The following is a 20,572-nucleotide window of genomic DNA, read 5'->3' on the forward strand; positions in this document are numbered from 1 at the left end:
AAGAATCAACAAAACCAAAAGCTGGTTCTTTAAAGAAAAGGAAAAAAAAACAAACCTTTGTACAAATTGAGCAAAGAAAAACAGGAGAGGATGCAAATTACCCAAATAAGAAATGAAATGGGGAACATTACAGCAGACCCACCTGAAATAAAAAGAATGTAACAGAGTACTATGAAAAACTATACTCCAACAAATTTGAAGACCTAGAGGCAATGGACAAATTTCTAGAAACACACTACTTACCCAAACTGACACAAACTGAAGCTGAAAATCTGAACAGACCCATAACAAGAGAAGAGATTGAAAACGTAATTTAAAAAACTCCCAACAACAACAACAAAAAAAACCTAGCCCAGATGGCTTCGCTGGAGAATTCCACCAAACATTCAGAGAAGAGCTTACACCAGTACTACTAAAACTATTTCGGAACATAGAAAAGGAAAGAATACTTCTGAATTCATTCTATGAAGCCAGCATATCCCTGATACCAACAGCAGGCAACAACACCACAAAAAAAGAATATTACACACCAAATATCTCTCATGAATAGAGACACAAAAATTCTCAACAAAATTCTAGCCAATAGAATTCAGCATCATATCAAAAAGATATTACACCACGATCAAACGGGATTCATACCACGTATGCCAAGATGGTTCAACATTAGAAAATTTACCAATGTAATCTGCCACATATATAATATAAAATAATCATATGATCATTTCAGTCGATGCAGAAAAGGCATTCAGCAAAGTCCAACAAGCATTCCTGATAAAAACTCTCAACCAAGTAAGTATGTAAGGGAAATTCCTCAACATACTAAAGGACATCTATACAAAACCAACAGCCAGCATCATTCTTAATGGAGGGAGGCTGAAATCATTCCCCTTGAGAACAGGAACAAGACAAGGATGCCCTTTATCACCACTCCTATTTAACATTGTGCTGGAAGTCCTAGCTAGATCAATAAAGCAAGAAAAAGAAATAAAGGACATCCAAATTGGTAATGAAGAAGTAAAACAGTCCCTATTTGTGAATGATGTACTATACGTAGAAACCCCCAAAACTACTGAAACTAATAGATTCAGCAGAGCAGCAGGATATAAGATAAACATACAAATATCAGTTGGATTCCTATACTCCAACCAAAAGAACAGTGAAATCAGGAAAAAAATGCCATTTATAACAGCCTCTAAAAAAATAAAATACTTAGGAATAAATCTAACCTGGGATGTAAAAGACCTATACAAAGGAAACTACAAAACACAACAAAATTCTAACTCACAAAGAAAGACCAGACTTACTGGCCTGAAAGAGACTGGAGAAACCCCAAGAGTATGGCCCCCGGACACTCCTTTTGTTTAGTAATGAAGTCACTCCTGAGGTTCACCCTTCAGCCAAAGATTAGACAGGCCCATAAAACAAAACAAGACTAAATGGACGCACCAGCCGAGGGGCAAGGACGAGAAGGCAGGAGGGCACAGGAAAGTTGGTAATGGGGAACCTAAGGTCGAGAAGGGGAGAGCATTGTCAGGTGGTATGGTTGGCAACCAATGTCATAAAGTAATATGTGTATTAATTATTTAATGAGAAGCTAGTTTGTTCTGTAAACCTTCATCTAAAGTACAATTTTAAAAAAATGAGGAAAAGAAGAATTAAAACCAAAGCAGGGGAAGGAAATAATAAAAACAACAGAATCAATGAAATAGAAAATAGAGGAACAAGAAAATAAATGAAACCAGCAATCCTATCTCAATATTTATTTAAAGAAAATAATCTGTAAAAAGTCAAATTTTATTTAGAAAAATGTTCATTGTATCATACCTTTTACAGTCTGAAAAGGAATATAGACAATAAACATACAAATACACTTGAATATACAGGTCTCTGAGAATCAGGAAATCTAGATCTTTGGCCTGATTCTGCCCCGGATTTTTCATAGTTGACAGTTTCATTCATCTGCTCAGCTTTCCTTTTCTGAAAAATGTCCTCCCTTTGGCGTGGAGCTTTTGTTTATGTAATGACACCCAACATTTCATCACAGTATTTCAGACTTATGCTGACCCAAAAAGATCCTTCTCCAAAATTTTTATAGTCACGCTCCAGTGAGCAAAATTTTAAGATGTAAAATTCGGAAACTATCTTTTTCTAGGCTGTGGAGAAAGTCAATCTGTAGTATAACATACAGCTAGCACAGAGAAAATAAGGATGACAGATGGAGGGAACTAGTTCTGGTCCTTCCCATGGCCAAATATCTCTGACCTTCAAACAGTCTAGTCTCCAAGTCGACCTCTCAATCCTGTCAGGCAATAAATTCCAATTTTGATTGACAGTCTGTGTTCTACTGGTCAACTGCAACCCAAAAGACAGAATAGTGCATTTTGCAGCTTACTTAAAACTTTTTTTTTTCTCATTTGTACACTGAGAATATCCACTATTTCCTTATGTAGCTAGGATGTTGAGAAAATAGAAAGATAATGGAAGAGAAACGTGCTATCCATATACACCAAACCAAACCCATTGCCTTTGAGTCAATTTCAACTCATGGCAACCCCATGTGTCAAAGAGTAGAACTCCTCCATAATGTTTTCTTAACTGAAATCTTTACAGCAGATTTCCAGCACTTTCTTCTGGGTTGCCACTAAGTGGATTTGAACCACCAACCTTTAGGTTAGTAGTTGAGCACAACTTGTTTGTGACACACAGGGACCCTGTTATCCATATAGAGGCAAGTAAAATTATTTTGCAATAAAATTCAAAGCCTGGACAAATGACTCTGACGTTCTTTTTGGTGGAGTATAAATGAATTTTCATTGTTTTTATCTCTCTAGCTGACAATTTTTGTTTTGTTCCCCACCACTGGCTAAATTGGAGTGTTAGAATGCAAAGATGTCACCTTGAAGACTAAGGTGAGCCTGACCCAAGCCATGATATTTTCAGTCACCTCATATGCATGCAAAAGCTGAGCAATGAATAAGGAAGACCAAAGAAGAACTGATGACTTCGAATTATGGTGTTGGCAAAGAATATTGAATATACCATGGACTGCCAGAAGAACGGAAACCCTGGTGGTGTAGTCGTTAAGTGCTACGGCTGCTAACCAAAGGGTCAGCAGTTCGAATCCACCAGGCGCTCCTTGGAAACTCTATGCGGCAGTTCTACTCTGTCCTGTAGGGTCCCTATGAGACGGAATCGACTCAATGGCACTGGTTTTTTGGGGGCGGAGGGTTGGCCAGAAGAACAAACAAGACTGTCTTGGAAGAAGTACAGCCAGAGTGCTCTTTGGACATGAGGGTGGGAAGACTTCGTCTCACATACCTTGGCTGTGTTATCAGGAGGCACATCATGGTTGGTAAAGGGTCAGTAAAAAAGGAAAACACCCTCAATAAGATGGATTGACACAGTGGCCACAACGATGGCCTCCAACATAGTAATGATGGTAAGGATGGTGCAAGACCACGCAATATTTCGCTCTTTGTAAGTAGGGTCTCTATAAGTCGAAACCCACTGGATCCCACCTAATAACAACAACAGCTAAACTGGAGGAGTCCCTGAAGGGTGCAATAAGTAAGGACTTGACTGCTACCCAAAGGTTGTCAATTAGAACCCACCCAGACGCCTCTGGAAAGACAGGACTGACAACAGCTTCTGAAAGGTCGGAGTCTTGAAAAGCATGTGGAGCAGTTCTATTCTACGCACATGGGATCACCGTGAGTTGGAATCGACTCAATGGCAACTAACAACAATAACAACTAAACTGGACAAAACTGTGTCTAGCACAGAACAGCCCACAGCTGCCTGACAAATTCTGTGTCGATGGCTCAGTCATTCACAGGACAGTAAATATAGTGCTTTTCCCGGGGTAACAAAATAAAAAAAGAAAATGTTCTGGATCATGGACTGAGGGGTGCCTTCAGGAAATTTATGGATGATGACACGCTTGGCAATCAGTTCCTTAAAGGTCAGAACCTGGATGTGGAGCAGTGTTAGAAACCATGAGATCATCAAGACAGTGTTCTAACGCAGGGCACGACATGGAAGCTGAAAACCCCAGCAAAGTTACAAGTAATCAACCCTTCCACAGGTATGGGTGAACTTGAAAGATTTGTGTCTGGAGACAGCTGGGAGGCAAGAAGCTGTATTCCTTTTTCAGCAGGAAAGTCTCCTTTTTCTACTAGTGACCGGCGTGGTTTTTGTTTTTTGTTTTTTTTTTGTATGTTTTGTTTTTTCTTCCTGTGCTTCCCTGTTTGCACCTGGAGAGGGCAGAAGAATAACAGCAATGTCTTCTATACAGAGCACCTGGCAGTTTAAAAATTGCCTCCAAACACAATCTCATTTAGTACTCATAAAATCCTGTTAGTTAAATAGGCTTCTTGACATTCAAAATTTCTGAGAATCAGATTATTTCAGTGACTGACTGTACTGTACTGGTAAGAAAGCAATTTTTAAAAAATTTCAGTTAACACCGTAAAACGCTATTTGGTGTTCACGCAGAAAAGAAAAAAATGATAAGGTTGCTGGTTGAATGAATGACTCTACTGATGGCTCTCCTCCAAATGGTAACTCAGGCATCCAAACTCCTTCCATTTAAATGCTGTCACCTTTGGTATGAGTCTCCCAAACAGGGAAGAGTACGTGAGAAAGCCACCTCAAGCTAAAAGTGACACACATCAATTCCACCCACATTTCTTTATCCATAACTAGTCACGTGGCTCCACCTACAGGCAAGGTGATGAAAAACATTAGACACTGGCTTGTCTACTTCCCAGGAAGAGCTCTACGCTGTGAATAGAGAGCAAGAATTTTTAGTAATCAGCGTTCTGAAATTTAACAATCCATTCAGTCAATAGACATTCCTTCAATCCTCTTGCGCAGGATCTGCTCTGGACCTTGTGGACTCAGACACCACATCAGCCAGGCTTCAGTTCAGGAAACCAAAGCCACTGTAGGTATTTTAAGCACAAAGTGGCTTAATTCAAGGAATGAGGTACTTACAAAAAGTCATTAATTAGGAGGAGCAAACTCTTGGTTAGGTTCATAGGAATGTTTCCAAGAGCATCACAGAATTATCCCACAAAGAGAACTACTACTAGTTACAATGAGGATGGTAGAGAAGCTACCGTTGAAACAAGTAACTTCAAAAAAAAACTGCTGTAGTTTTCATCCAGGAATCATGTCTCTAGGATCAGAAACTGCTGTCACCTCAATTGTCATATTTTTTTTTTCACGCCCACGGAGGAGAAAGTTGAAATCTTCTTCAAAATAGCCTCACCTCTTGGCCTTGATTACCTGCAGGTCTTAAGAATAGGAAAGTATTCTGTCAATTATCAAAAACTAATTAACTATTAAAATATGATTCCTACATATGCCCTAGAAATCCTGGTAGTGTGCTGGTTAAGTGCTGTGGCTGCTAACCAAAAGGTCAGCAGTTCGAATCCACTAGGCACTGCACCCTATACGATTGCTATGAGTCGGAATTGACTCAACGACAATGGGTTTGGTTTTTTTTTAATATATGCCCTTGCGCTCATACCTCCAATCCTTTTCACTATGTTTGGTATTTCATCTTTCTTACTATAAGGACCCTGAGAATTGCTGGATCAGCAAAAGATCGTGGGTATCACCCACCTCTCCTCTAGCCGTAACTGCTCTCTTTATTCTTTTTGACATTCTACCATAAAAACAAGAGGTTCTGACTAATTAGTGTCTTTCAGGAATTAATCATCCCTCTGGAGGCAAAAGAAGTTTGGAGATATACAGGAGGAGTTTAGATAACCTTCTGATTTTCTTTTCTTTTCCTGTAATTAAGAGTAAAAAACCAAACCAGTTGTGACTGATAGTGACCCCCAGCCCCATGTGTGTCAGAGAAGAACTGTGCTCTATAGGGTTTTCAATGGCTGATTTTTTGGAAGTAGATCTCCAGGCCTTTCTTCTGAGGTCCTCTGGGTTAACTTGAACCCCATTCTCTATTCGTACCACCCTGGACCCCATCCCCACTGTACCCATCCCTATTATCTTTTGTTGCATCCACCCCCAACAAACGTAAATTTCAGGCTGTCGGATTCTGACAGTACTTCTTTCTATCAGGTCTTGTCATTTGCACTTCATCAGCTCTTCCTCTGCTCACACCTTATGTAGCATGATAGAGCTCCACCCTTAGAAAAGCACAGCCTCAGTTCTCACCTTTGCCAAGCTGGATTAAGGATCTCTGCCTGATTTCTGGAGGATCCAGCCACGTGAGAATATCTCTGCAGCAGGAAAGAGAATCCATGAGGAAACCTAGAAGAAGCAGAATATTCTTTCATTTCCTGGGCAGCTTCAAAAAGATTATTTCCAGTACTAGAATAAAATTTCTGGAGAGCATAATAGTAAGAATTTTCCATTGTTTTTTTTTTTCTCTTCTTGCTTTTTGCTTTTTCTTTTTTCTTCAACATTATTCTACAAACATTGAGCACCTACCCAGCTTTAAAGTTCTTGACTATACATTTATCTATTTCTTTTCCTCTTTCAGTCTTCATCTATAATCAGAATCAGCCTGTGGCAGTAGTAGGACTGAGCCCCTAGAGTTAAGTATTTCTTGCCTCCATCAAGGTCATGATGAGAAGGCCAGAGGAGTTGAGACCAGAGACCAATGCAAGGAACAAAGCCAAGCCCTGCTCCCAGGCTGCAGAATAAAGCTATGTCACAGCACCCTAGAACATAGACTGTGAGATTTGGAGGGGATATTAAGGGTCACCTAGTCCAGTGATAGAGCCCTGGTGGCACAGTGGTTAAGAAGTCTGCTGCAAACCAAAAGGTCAGCAGTTCGAATCCACCAGATGCTCCTCGGAAATCCTCTGTCCTACAGCGTGGCTCTCGTATTATTTGTTCAGCATACAGATTAAATAGGTATGGTGAAAGAATACAACCCTGACACACATCTTTCCTGACTTCAAATCAATCAGTATCCCCTTGTTCTGTCTGAACAACTGCCTTTTGATCTATGTAAAGGTTCCTCATGAGCACAATTAAGTGTTCTGGAATTCCCATCCTTTGCAGAAAGGGTTGTATTCTTTCACCATACCTGTTTAATCTGTATGCTGAAGAAATAATACGAGAAGCTGGACTATATGGAGAAGAATGGGGCATCAGGATTGGAGGAAGACTCATTAACAACCTGCGTTATGCAGATGACACAACCTTGCTTACTGAAAGTGAAGAGGACTTGAAGCACTTACTAATGAAAATCAAAGACCACAGCCTTCGGTATGGACTGCGCCTCAACGTAAAGAAAACAAAAATCCTCCCAACTGGACCAATAAGCAACATCATGATAAACGGAGAAAAGACTGAAGTTGTCAAGGATTTCATTTTACTTGGATCCACAATCAACAGCCTTGGAAGCAGCAGTCAAGAAATCAAAAGATGCATTGCATTGGGTAAATGCGCTGCAAAGGACCTCTTTAAAGTGTTGAAGAGCAAAGATGTCACTCTGAATACTAAGGTGCGCCTGACCCAAGCCATGGTATTTTCAATCACATCATATGCATGTGAAAGCTGGACAATGAATAAGGGAGACCAAAGAAGAATTGACGCCTTTGAATTGTGGTGTTGGCAAAGAATATTGAATATACCGTGGACTGCCAAAAGAATGAACAAATCTGTCTTGGAGGAAGTGCAGCCAGAATGTTCCTTAGAGGCAAGGATGGAGAAACTGCATCTTACATACTTTGGACATGCTGTCAGAAGGGGTCAGTCCCTGGAGAAGGACATCATGCTTGGCAGAGTACAGGGTCAGCGGAAAAGAGGAAGACCCTCAACGACATGGATTGACACAGTGGCTGCAACAATGAGCTCAAGCATAACAACGATTTTAAGGATGGCACAGGACCAGGCAGAGTTTCTTTCTGTTGTGCATAGGGTCGCTATGAGTTGGAACCGACTCGACGGCACCTAACAACAGCAACAACACAGGGTGGCTCTGAGTCAGAATAGATTTGGTGGCAATGGGTTTAGGGTTTTTTGTTTTTTTTTTATTTAGTCCAATGCTATTCATAAAAACTTGAAAAATATTTCATCAGTTTATCCTTCAAATCTTTATTGACTTATTCTGGAATACTTTTTCTGGCAGAGCTTTCTTGTATTAGCATTTCAGCTTTTAGAACTTCTTTAGGTCTGACTTAGATATGTTATTCCTCCTCTCCTCACTCAAATTCCTAACAAATCAATATTTATACACAGATTTTCTCCTCGAGGGCTTCTAGGTTTCCACACTCAAGTCCTTCAACTGGGTTCCATTTTTCAGCTATCCCCACATAATAGTTAAATTGCCATGGACAAGCTCCTGTTTATCTACTTTCCTCATACATCGAGCTCCCAGAGGAAGCCAAGCAGTTAAGACAAGTCCTCTTGTCACATAGGATACAGTCTCTACTGTCTCTGTTCAGACTACTCAAGCACTCCTGACCATAAAAGGACAGGGATACACATCTGGGCAGATGAGACGGAGCCCATCTGCATTCTGGCTAATCTTGATGCCCGTGCTTCTCAGGTTCCTCTCCAGGTTTCCCTTCCCAGACTCACTTTGGAAAGATATAGAAGCATGGGGTCTGGCTCCACTGATGTTGGAGCTCTGACCAGATACCACTACAGCTGAGACTGTTCCAACCTCAGTGGCCTCCGGAACCCTCCCGTGGGGGAACCTATCCATTCCTGTTCCCTTGGGAAGGAGGTGGAAATTAGGAACAGCAAGCCCACAAGGGCCTCCTGGGATAGAAAAGCATGCAGTTAGGGAAGAGAATGGTTATGTCTTAGCCTTAGAAAAGAGCCTCTAGTGCCCAGCCCTAGGAGATGCTACATGGTCTGTGCGAACTGCAGGCAGTGAGTATTTTCCCTGAATATCAAGCACTTACATATACCCCCCTGTATTCTCATCCATATGCGCAGGTATACTCTCAGCTCCCTCCAAGAATACAGTAAGTTTATCCACAAGTTCTTGTGGGCTTCAAGTACACGCTCAGTGGAGGATAGGTATAGTCCATCCATACTGTTGAATGGATAGATGATAACTCATCATGATTTTAACCATGACATTACTGTGATAAAAATGAAATGAAACAAAATAAAACAAAGTACTTATTGAGATATAAAATGTTTTTCCACAGAGGATATTCATATAAAGGTACTTCTGATCCAGTGAAACAATAAAAAATGTGATTTGATTTGAACTTGATAGTTGTTATGGGAAATGGTTTGTTCCTTTATTTATTCATTTTCCTTTTGCTGAGAGTTGAGGTACTCACACTCCTAGCATCATGGTACACTAATATCATGACCTCTCTTAAGCTTTTTGCTAAGTTTTATTTATTAATGTTAATAATGAAATATTATTATTCATTTATTTCTAACCCTCAATCTCATCCCTATCTCCTCCTCCTCCATAAGCACACACTTTATTTAATATTGATCTTTCCTAATTTGCCTTTAATTATCCATCTATAGCTATATCTATAATAAAGGGTTTTCCTCAATGCAGGTGTTTCATTTTAGAGATGATATCTATTATAAATGTTACTTTAGTTTTAATATTTGACTCAATACACTCTTTAAAAAAAAAATCTACCCAAGGTACTACATATATACAAATCTAGTTCATTTCTTGAACTCTGAGTGTGTTGCATTGTATGTACTTTTTTTACTTATATAGGCAACACTTGAGACCATGTTGTTAATAAAAGATATTGTGAGGAACATTCTCATTTACCATTTTTTATAAATGTGTCTTTTGATTTCTTGACTGCTGCTTCCATGGGTGTTGATTGTGGATCCAAGTGAAACGAAATCCTTGACAACTTGAATCTTTTCTCCATATATCATGATGTTGCTTATTGGTCCAGTTGTAAGAGTTTTTATTTTCTTTATGTTGAGGTGTAATCCATCTTCATCAGTAAGTGCTTCAAGTCCTCTTCACTTTCAGCAAGCATGGTTGTGTCATCTGCATAGTGCAGGTTGTTAATGCACCTTCCTCCAATTCTGATGCCCCATTCTTCATCATATAACCCAGTTTCTCAGATTATTTGCTTAGCACACAGATTGAATAAGTGTAGTGGAAGATACAGAGCTCTGACACACACCTTTTCTGATTTTAAGCCATGCAGTATTCCCTTGTTCTGTTTGAACGACTACCTCTTGGTCTATGTTCAGGCTCCTCATGAGCACAGTTAAGTGTTCTGGAATTCCCATTCTTCACAATGTTATCCATAATTTATTATGATCCACACAGTTGAATCCCTTTGCATAGTCAATAAAGCACAGGTAAACGTCTTTCTGGTAGTCTCTGCTTCCAGCCAGGATCCATCTGACATCAGCAATGATATCCTTCACTCAACATCCACTTCTGAATCTGGCTTGAATTTCTGGCAGTACCCTGTCAAAGTACTGCTGCAATTGCTTTTGTATGAATTTTTTACTTGTGTGATATTAATGATGTTGTTTGATACTTTCCACATTCTTTTGGATCACCTTTATTAAGAATGCAACAAATATGGGTCTGTTCCAGTCAGTTGCCAGGTAACTGTCTTCCAAATTTCTTGGAATAGATGAGGGAGTGCTTCAAGCATTGCACCATTTGTTGGAATATCACAATTGGTATTCCGTCAATTCCTAGAGCTGTGTTTTTCACCAATGCCTTCGGTGCAGGTTGGACTTCTTCCTTCTGTACCATCGGTTCTTGATCATATGCTGCCTCCTGAAATGGCTGAACATCAGTCAATTCTTTTGGTACAGTGATTCTGTGTATTCCTTCCATATTCCTGATTCTTTCAACATTTTGCCCACGAAATCCTTCAAAATTGCAACTCGAGGCTTGAATTTTTTCTTCAGTTCTTTCAGCTTGAGAAGTGTCGAGCATTTCTTCCCTTTTGTTATTCTAACTGCAGGTCTTTGCACATTTCATTGTAACACTTTACTTTGTGTTCTCCAGCTGCCCTTTGCAATCTTCTGTTCAGCTCTTTTACTTTATCGTTTCTTCCATTCGCTTTAGCTATTCTACATTCAAGAGCAAGTTTCAGAGTCTCTTCTGATATCCATTTTGGTCTTTTCTTTCTTTCCAAAAGATCTTTTTAATGACTTTTTACTTTCTTCTTGTATAGTGTCCTCAATGTCATTCCACAACTTGTCCGGTCTTCAGCCATTGGTGTTTAATGTGTTGAATCCATTCTTTGGATGGTCTCTGAATTCAGGTGGGATATACTCAAGGTCATACTTTGCTTCTTGAGGACTTGTTTTAATTTTCTTCAGCTTCACCTTGAACCTGCCTAGGAGTAACTGGGGGTCTGTTCCACATTCGGGCCCTGCCCTTGTTCTGACTAATGAAATGGAGTTTCTGCATCATCTCCTTCCACAGATGTAGTCGTTTGGATTCCTGTGTATTCCACCCAGGGAAGTCCATGTGTATAATCACTATTTATGTTGTTGAAAAAAGATATTTGCAATGAATAAGTCATTGGCCTTTCGAAGTTCTATCATGCAATAAATAGGTACTGAATTTTATCAATTTTTCTCCATCTTTAGAGGTAATCATATAATTTGATGCATTAGCCCATTAATGTGGTGAATTATATTGATAAATTATCTACTGTTAAAATTATTATTGCCTTCCTAGGACAAAAGATCAAAGTTAATAGATCAAAATATATTATTTTTTTCACTCTACTGTTGAATTCCATCTATGAATATTTTGTTAGGATTTTCATATTCATAAATAAAAGTATTTTTTTCAGCTGTCATCTGATTTTAGAGACAAGATTATACTAGCCTCATAAAATGAGTTGGTGCAAGTTTCCTTCTTTTTCTATTGTCTTAAAGAATACGTACAAGGTAAACAATCTATTACTTGAAATTTTAGTAGAACTCACTTATAGACCTATAGTCTCCTGGAGCTTTGCTTTGGAAGAGGTCTGATTAATATTTTACCTTTTTAATTGTTATTACTAAGGTATTCTATTACTTCCAGTTACTGATATTTTTATATTTTTACAGAAACCAAATTTCCCTTTCTTCCAAATTTTCAAATTTATTACCATAAAAATTATTTAGGTCATTATATAAATTTTATTATCTTCTTTTTGGCAGAAGCTGATAGCTGCCTATTCAACATTTATTCCCACCTCTCTATTATCCCCCTCAATTTCTTTCTCGATGGAAAAAAAAAAATCTGATTAATTTCAAGTATGCATCCCCTCATGAGCTTATAGAAAATGTTTCCTCTCAAAACATGACAAATCCAATTCTGTAGTGGAAACTGTGTGACATTTGGAATCCCCTTTCAGATCTAGTCACTCTTTCCCCCAGGTACCACACAGCTGGCTGCTGACAGTTTCTCAGCCCTGTTCCTATCAAGACGTAGGTCTTGGCAAAAGGAAGCTGCCTCCTCCATGATTATGCTTCTTTCCTGAGGAGACTCCCATCCAATGACTAGTTGATGAGAGCAGAAAAAGGCTTAGCACCCATGTTTCAATTTACAAAACTTTTTAAGGCCATCTAGGTTGTGTGAGTTCTTGTTTTTGTTTCATTTCCTCAAATCTTTTGGGGCGAGTTTCTCCCTAGTCTTGGGTAGTTTCCTCATATGGATGCGTGGACCAGTACTCTGCTGACTACTGAGAGGACCCTCTGCAGGTCTTTCACGTTCTCTCCCTGTACAGCTCTCTCTTCTCCAAAACACTGCTTTGCCAGTTCTAGCTGTTTTGGCCTTTCTTGACTTCCAACTTCTTTTTTTCAACACTGGAAGATCATCAGGATCCATGAGGGCTCATGCTCTCCCTGATATGGCCTGGAGTCTCTCTCCTGTAGGCAGTGGGATCTCTCTCCAGTAAGTAGGACTGCCTCATTTCTTTTCCATCTCTCAGGATCACTGTTGTTTATTGCCTGATGTTCAATGCCTTGAGGGCCATTGTCTCTATATTATCTCCAGGGTTTTTTTTGTTGTTTTTGTTATTTAAAATGAGAGGGTAAATCCAGTCCCTGTTACTCCATCTTTGTCCATTTTTTATTATACTTTAGATAAAGGTATAGAGAGCAAACTAGTTTCTCATTAAAAATTAATACACATATTGTTTTGTGACATTGATTGCCAGCCCCACAACATGTCAACACTCTCCCCTCCTCCACCTTGGGTTCACCATTAGCAGCTTTCCTGTCCCGTCCTGCCTTCTCGTCTTGCCCCTGGGCTGTTATGCCCATTTAGTCTTGTTTTGTTTTATGGGCTGGTCTAATCTTTGGGTGAAGGGTGAACCTCAGGAGGGACTTCACTACTGAGCTAAAAGAGTGTCATAGGGGCCATACTCTCAGGGTTTCTCCAGTCTCTTTCAGACCAGTAAGTCTGGTCTTGTGTGTGTGTGTGTGAGTTAGGATTTTGTTCTACATTTTTCTCTAGCTTTGTCCTGGACCCTGTATTGTGATCCCTGTCAGTGTTACTTCATCTTAGAAAGCTAAAGTCTCTCTTGACTAAATAAAACCATGCTGAACAAGCAGCTGAAATCACTATCCAACTCCTGACTCTTCTCTGTGCAAAGGGCTTGTCTTATGGCTGCATAAAGCCTCATCTTCTCCCCACAGTCAGGAGATCTCTGTTTCAAAACTAAAGCCTTAAATTTATAGGCATATTATTCATCATAGTGAAGGGGAATGCATCTCTGAGGAAACCTAAGGTCACAGTTACTTGGGGAATCCAAAAGATGCCTAAAATATTTGGAAAAAAAAAATAGATTTTAGAATTAGGAAAAGGAGAGTAGTGGACAGAAATGGGAAATCAAGTGGAATGTGACTAATTCAGAACCTTCCAAATTAAGAATAGCATTTAGATTTGTTTTTAAAACCACCAAAACTTTCTACCTTCTGTATGAAGACAATGGGATATGTACTCAGAGTTAATATGAGTGTTTCAGGGAAGAACTTATGACTGTGAGCCTTTTCTCACACAGTTAAGCAAGGAGAGCAGCATGACCAGCCCTCCAGGCTAATTGTGTTTGGCTCTCGGAGGCCAAATCTCTGCTTTCATCTGCAAGAGTAGAAGCTGAATATTCCTTAAGAACCAAAATCCTTGACAACCAAAGTCCTATGACACAGACTTTTCATAATACAAGCTTGAAAATGTAGTCGTCTTTGATTCCTCTCAATCCCCTACTGTGCACATTCTACTGGCAATCAAGTTCTGCTCATTTTTTCAAAGAATTTCCTTTAAAAAAATTCTTTTCTAACCACTTTTTATACCCTTTGGAGGTAAAGGAATCAAGCAAATCACAATCTCCCCACCTTTCACCAAGTTCTTGTTATACTTCAACCATGTATAATATATAACTATTTTCTAATATTTGCAATTTGCCAATCATGAAACATTTCATAGAATTAGATTGTATTTGAGGAAAACAAGGAACTACCCAAACTTATTGCTGTCAAGTCAATTGCAACTCATAATGACCCAATAGAACAGGGTCGAACTGGTCCGTAGGATTTCCAAGGAGCAGCTGGTGGATTCCAACTGCCAAGCTTTCGGCTAGCAGCTAAACTCTTAACCACTACACCACCACAGACTAAAACCCATTCCTATTGAGTTGATGCAGACCTATAGCACCCTAAAGGACTGAGTAAAACTGTCCCATAGGGTTTCCAAGGAGTGGCTGGCAGATTCTAACTGCATACCTTTTGGTTAACAGTCAAACACTGAACCCCTTGGCCACAAGGGACTAAAAAAAAAAAAGACCATTGCCGTCTAGTTGATTTCGACTTAGACCCTATAAAACAGAGCAGAACTTCCGCATAAGGTTTCCAAGGAGTGGCTGGTGGATTCGAACTACAGACCTTTGGTTAGATGCTGAACACTTAACCACAGCATCGCCTGTGCTCCACCACCCAGGGACATCTCGTGTTGTTACTAGGTGTCTTCGAATCAGTTCCTCCTCATAGTGACCCTATGTGCAACAGAACAAAAAACTTCCCGGTCCTGAGCCACCCTCACAATCATTATTCTTAAGCCCATTGTTGCAGCTACTGTGTCAATCCATCTCATTGAGTGACTTCCTCTTTTTCACTGATCCTCTACTTTACCAAGCACAATATCCTTCTCCGGGGACTGATCCTTCCTGATAACATGTCTAAAGTGTGGGAGATGTAGTCTCGTCACCCTTGCTTCTAAGGAGCATTCTGGTTGTATTTCTTCCAAGACAGATTTGTTCGTTCTTTTGGCAGTCCACTGTATATTCAATATTCTTCACCAACACTACAATTCAAAGTCATCAATTCTTCGATTTTCCTTATTCATCATCAACATTTCCCAAGATTATGAGGTTATTGAAAAAAACATGGATTGGGTCAGGTGAACCTTAGTCTTCAAGGTGACATCTTTGCTTTTCAACACTTTAAAGAGGTCTTTTGCAGCAGATTTGCCCAATGCAATGCATCGTTTAATTTCTTGACTGCTGCTTCCCTGAGTATTGATTCTGGATTGAAGTAAAATGAAATATTTGACAACTTCAATCTTTTCTTCAATTATTGTGATGTTGCTTATTGGTCCGTTTGTGAGGATTTTTGTTTTCTTTATGTTGAGATGTAATCCATACTGAAGGCTGTGGTCTTTGATCTTTATCAGTAAGTGCTTAAAGTCCTCTTCATTTTCGGCAAGCAAGATTGTGTCATCTGATAACGCAGGTTGTTAATGAGCCTTCCTCCAATCCTGATGTCCCTTTTTTCTCCGTATAGTCCAGCTTCTCGGATTATTTGCTCAGCACACATATTGATATGGTATGACGAAAGGATACAGCCCTGATCCATACCTTTCCTGACTTTAAACCATGCAGTATCCCCTTATTCCATCTGAACATCTGCCTCGACCTCTGCATAGGTTCTGACAAGCACAATTAAGTGTTCTGGAATTCCCATTCTTCACAATGTTATCCATCATTTGTTATGATACACACAGTCGAAGGCCTTTGCATAGTCAATGAAACAGGTAAAGGTCTTTCCGATTTCTCTGCTTTCAGCCAGAATCCATCTGACTTAAGCAGGAATTCCAACCCAGTGCCATCGAGTCGATTCCGACTCATAGCGACCCTATAGGACAGAGCAGAACTGCCCCATAGAGTTTCCAAGGAGCACCTGGTGGATTCGAACTGCCGACCCTTTGGTTAGCAACCGTAGCATTTAACCACTACGCCACCAGGGTTTCCTAAGCAGGAATTAGTACCCTCTAAATTTCAAATGCCTTTAATTTGAAGAAGTTTGAAATTTACTCAGCAGAAGTGCTGCATCACGGAACGGATCCAGAATCAGACAGACCTGAACTGTCTGATTATAACTGCCTGGACTATAAGCCAAGTTTAATCAAAATATTTGATATCATTTAGGCAGTGTTCTTTATCCTTAATGCTATTAAGTTAAAAATCCATAAGGAAATTATACATAGACAAATCTCATATATTTTCTAAATAATACTCGAGTTAAAGAAGAATTAAAATAAAATTATAAAATAAAACTTATGTGATAATAAAACACTAAATATCAACACCTATTTAATGTACCAATGTTATTTGTATTTATGATAAAAACTATGCACTTGAAAGCTTAGAGTATAAGAAAATATCCAACTGTAAAGTTAGAAAAAGAGAAATATAAAGACAGAAAGAGTGAAATAACAGCAGGTAGAAATTAATGCATCAAAATCCAGAAGCATATTAAAGATCAATAAACCCAAAATATAGTTCTTTGAAAAAAACCTAACAAAATGATAAACTGTGGCAAGATTTACCAAATAAAAAGAGATAGGAGAGAACAAATAAAAATTTTAGAAATGATAAAGAGAGGATAACAATAAATGCTGTAGATACTAAAATGTAATAAGGATATTAAAAACATTTTGAAAATTTAGGTAAAATGGAACAATTACTAAAAATAAAAATACGTATCTCCTATCAAAACTGAGTACCTCTAGGGTCTAGAAAGTTGTTTTCAAATATCTCTCAGGAAAACTTACAGGTGCATAAGGTCATGGGAATTTGTAACATTCATCAATGGAAACAGCTTATATCCATCCTCTGTAACCCACTCCATGTGCCAGGCAAATTAAAGATATAACACCCAGGTTCTGTAACAGAAAACTATTTATTACGGGTAAAATTTCCAAAAAAAAAAAAAAAAAGGTAAGAGTGGAAACATCAGCCAGGTACTCAACCCTTCTATCAATATGGAATCTCAAGATGTTACTCTCATCACCTCAGCATTCTACCTCAAGGTAGCAAACACTTGACATCTGAGACTGAAAAAAGGTGTTATTTTTCAGGAACACAAAAGAGTTACACCAGATCTTAAGGGAACATTCAACAAACCAGATATAATCCACCAATAGATACAGTCCCCTTGCAAAGTTGAATCCAGTTCCTGTTACCAGAATTGGGAATCCTACTGGCATATCTTCATATTCAACATTCAGAAACAGAAACTAATTTTCCAATTAGCATGACTTAATAAAGCAATGTTTAGTAACACCAGAACCTAGCACATTATAAAAAACAAAAAATTATAGAGTTTATTAAATGTGATAAATGCATGGTTAATTTGTTGTATTAAATTCATACTCATAAAACATACACATGTTCAATACTTGGTCTTATTCCCTCTTTACCCTAAGCAAAAATATAAATTTTTTAATTCCACACATACATTCTTTTAATGAAATCCCCTGCAAGTATGTATTATTTCCTTGAAAAGAGAGATATCTTATTATTCCTATAACCTAAGATCTTATACGACTTAACTTTTTTTTTTAATAAATGAGAAACACCCATATTGCAATGAAAATTGATCTCTCAGTTTGTAGTTCACTTTGTAACTCTCTCAGGTACTTTGAGAGAGACCTGGCTTCTACCCAGGAGCCCACTGATGTAGAGCTCACAGAAATAGAGAGTTTAAGACTGAAACCAGGCAAAATCTGGAGTTTCCGTTTCCATTCCAGGCGGTTCTGCATTGTCAGTTCTGGGTAAGGGCAGGAAAGATAACACATCCAAAGCTGTCATCTATTTTTCCCATATCCAAGACCCTCTGACACTGTGAGTGAGGAAATATTGGGGTCAGGAGCAAAAAAAAAGTATGGGGAAACTATTCACATTTTATTCAGCTAACCAGGTACATCCCAGTAGCCTATGGAGCCAGGAGCCCATGGATGTTCTTTAATGTGGGACTACTAGAACTGGAAGGACTACTCACTGTGAAATGGCCTCTATCTGTATAGCCCAGACCAGCTGTGGGCTTCTGGTAGTGTTCTTGAAAGGAGGCTTAGAAGAAGATAATTAGGATGTGTTCAGATCTATGCTTTTATGTAGAATATCCTGAGTACCCGCTGACTAATCTGTCTAGTCTTCACCCCATAGACAAGAGGATTGAGGGCAGGTGGCACAAGGAGGTAAAGAGTGGCCAAAAGAACATGGATGTGATGAGGCACATGGTGGCCAAAATGGTGAGTGAGGAAGGAGAATACTCCAGGGACATAGAAGACCAGAATAACGCAAACATGGGACCCACATGTGCTAAAGGCCTTAAGTCGGGCCTCACCTCCTGGTACCTTCAGAACTGCCTGGAGAATGAGAGCATAGGAAATAGCAATGACCAGAACGTCTAGCCCAACCACAAGCAGTGCCACTGCCAGCCCATAGGCTCGGTTCACTGTAGTGTCTGAGCAGGCAAGTTTTACCACAGCCATATGTTCACAATAGGCATGGCCTATGATGGTGGCCTCACAGAAGATGAGGCGCCGCAGCAGGATGGGGAAAAGGGTGAGAAGGAGTAATCCCTGCACCAGTACTGCCACTCCAATGCACCCTATGACCTCTGGATGCAGGATGGTGCAATGGTGCAGAGGGTGACAGATGGCTACATAGCAATCTAGAGCCATGGCCACAAGCACACCTGACTCCATGGAGGAGAACGCATGAATGAAGAACATCTGGATCAAGCATACAGTATACCCAATATCATGGGCCTGAACCAGGAGTACTGCAAGGGTTTTCGGTGCAGTGGAGGAGGCCAGGATCAGGTCAATGCTAGCAAGCATAGCCAAGAAGAGGTACATGGGCTGGTGCAGGGATGGGTCAGTCCAGATGATGAAAAGAATGGTGATATTTCCCACCAGAGCAAGGATATAAAGGACACCTAGGGGCAAGGCTATCCAGTGCTGGCTTTCCTCCAAACCTGGTATACCTACCAGGAAAAAAGAAAGTTGAGGTAGACTCCAGCTGGAATTGCTAAGGGCCATCATCAATGACTTAGAGAAGAGAGAAAAGAAACAAAAGTCATGATTTCTCCACTCCTGATGAGTTCTCACATTGTCCAGAGCTGGATACCATCTTGAGAAGAATGAAAACGCTTAAACTGCAGCACAGAGAATAAAGATAGAAAAAAGAAAGGGAACCTTTTATTAAGATAATATTTTTAAAGGGGAGACATCATTTGTCTAAATTAAGATATGTCTAGTTTTATAGTTTTATCTAGAGTTAAGAGTAAACAGATGTTCCTTTTAAATTCTACCATTCAATTACTTATATCTTGGAAATGTCAACACTAAAAAATTCTCTTTAATGACATCTTAGTATTATTGACCACAGTAAATAAATATGTTACTTTTTAAACTAGTCTCTTCACTTTCTATGACACAGCACTCTACAATTGTTCCTTCTACATTCCCAGTGCCCAATCTCAGTCCCTTAGTGCTTCTCCATCTGCTTGTTCTCTATTCCAGAGCTCCATCCTCTCCTCTCTTGCCCATTCTGTACGTGATCTATGATTTAATTCATTCTTTTTCATGATTTTAACTATTTTTATACTTTTATTTCTTCCAGATCATGTTTATAAATAAAAGATCTTACGGAAACACAAGTCTGTCTTTTCATTTGTTATCTATACTACGTCTGTATTACATACTCAACAAATTCAAAATTGAATTAACTCACCTATTATGATGAAGTAAAAGAGCTGAAGAGAAGATTTCAAAGGGTGGCTGGAGAAGACAAAGTAAAGTATTATCATGAAATTTGTAAAGACCTGGAATTAGAAAGCCAAGCTGAGAGAACAGGAGAAAAAATTAAAGTCGTGAGTTACAATATTGCCAGATTCTATGGGCAAAATGTTGAACAAATCAAAAGAATTTAGAAGGAATACACAGAGTCACTGTACCAGAAAGAACAGGTAGACATTCTACCATTTCAGGAGGCAGCATATGACCAAGAACCCAGGGTACTGAGGATGAAGACCAAGCTACTCTGAAGACATTGGTGTATAAACAAGGCTCCAGGAATGCATGGAATACCATTTGAGATATTTCAACAAACAGACGAAATGCTGGAATCGCTCACTTGTCTATGCCAAGAAATTTGGAAGACAGCTATCTGGCCAACTGACAGGAAGAGATCAATATCCATGCCCATTCCAAAAAAAGGTGATGTAACAGAATGAAGAAATTACCAACAATATAATTAATAAATAAAATTTTGATGAAGATAATTCAATTAATGAGTTGGAAAAACAATTAACCAACTTCATATGGAAGGGAAAG

The 20,572-nt window shown here is 39.1% G+C and overlaps 1 protein-coding gene across 1 annotated transcript; it reads right to left on the reverse strand.

Annotated features, from left to right (window-relative positions):
* Positions 1-18,331: 18,331 nt before the first annotated feature.
* On the reverse strand, positions 18,332-19,300 carry LOC126079285 (olfactory receptor 52L1). The gene has a single exon (XM_049890213.1). It carries the CDS (start codon positions 19,277-19,279, stop codon positions 18,332-18,334), a length of 948 nt encoding a protein of 315 aa, XP_049746170.1. The 5' UTR covers positions 19,280-19,300.
* Positions 19,301-20,572: the final 1,272 nt, after the last annotated feature.

Source organism: Elephas maximus, chromosome 7 (genome assembly GCF_024166365.1).
Source record: "Elephas maximus indicus isolate mEleMax1 chromosome 7, mEleMax1 primary haplotype, whole genome shotgun sequence".
NCBI classification, from domain to species: Eukaryota; Metazoa; Chordata; class Mammalia; order Proboscidea; family Elephantidae; genus Elephas; species Elephas maximus.

Coding starts and splice junctions, on each gene's coding strand:
- LOC126079285 (XM_049890213.1), bottom strand. CDS start 19,279: ATGATGGCCCTTAGCAATTCCAGCTGGAGTCTACCTCAACTTTCTTTT.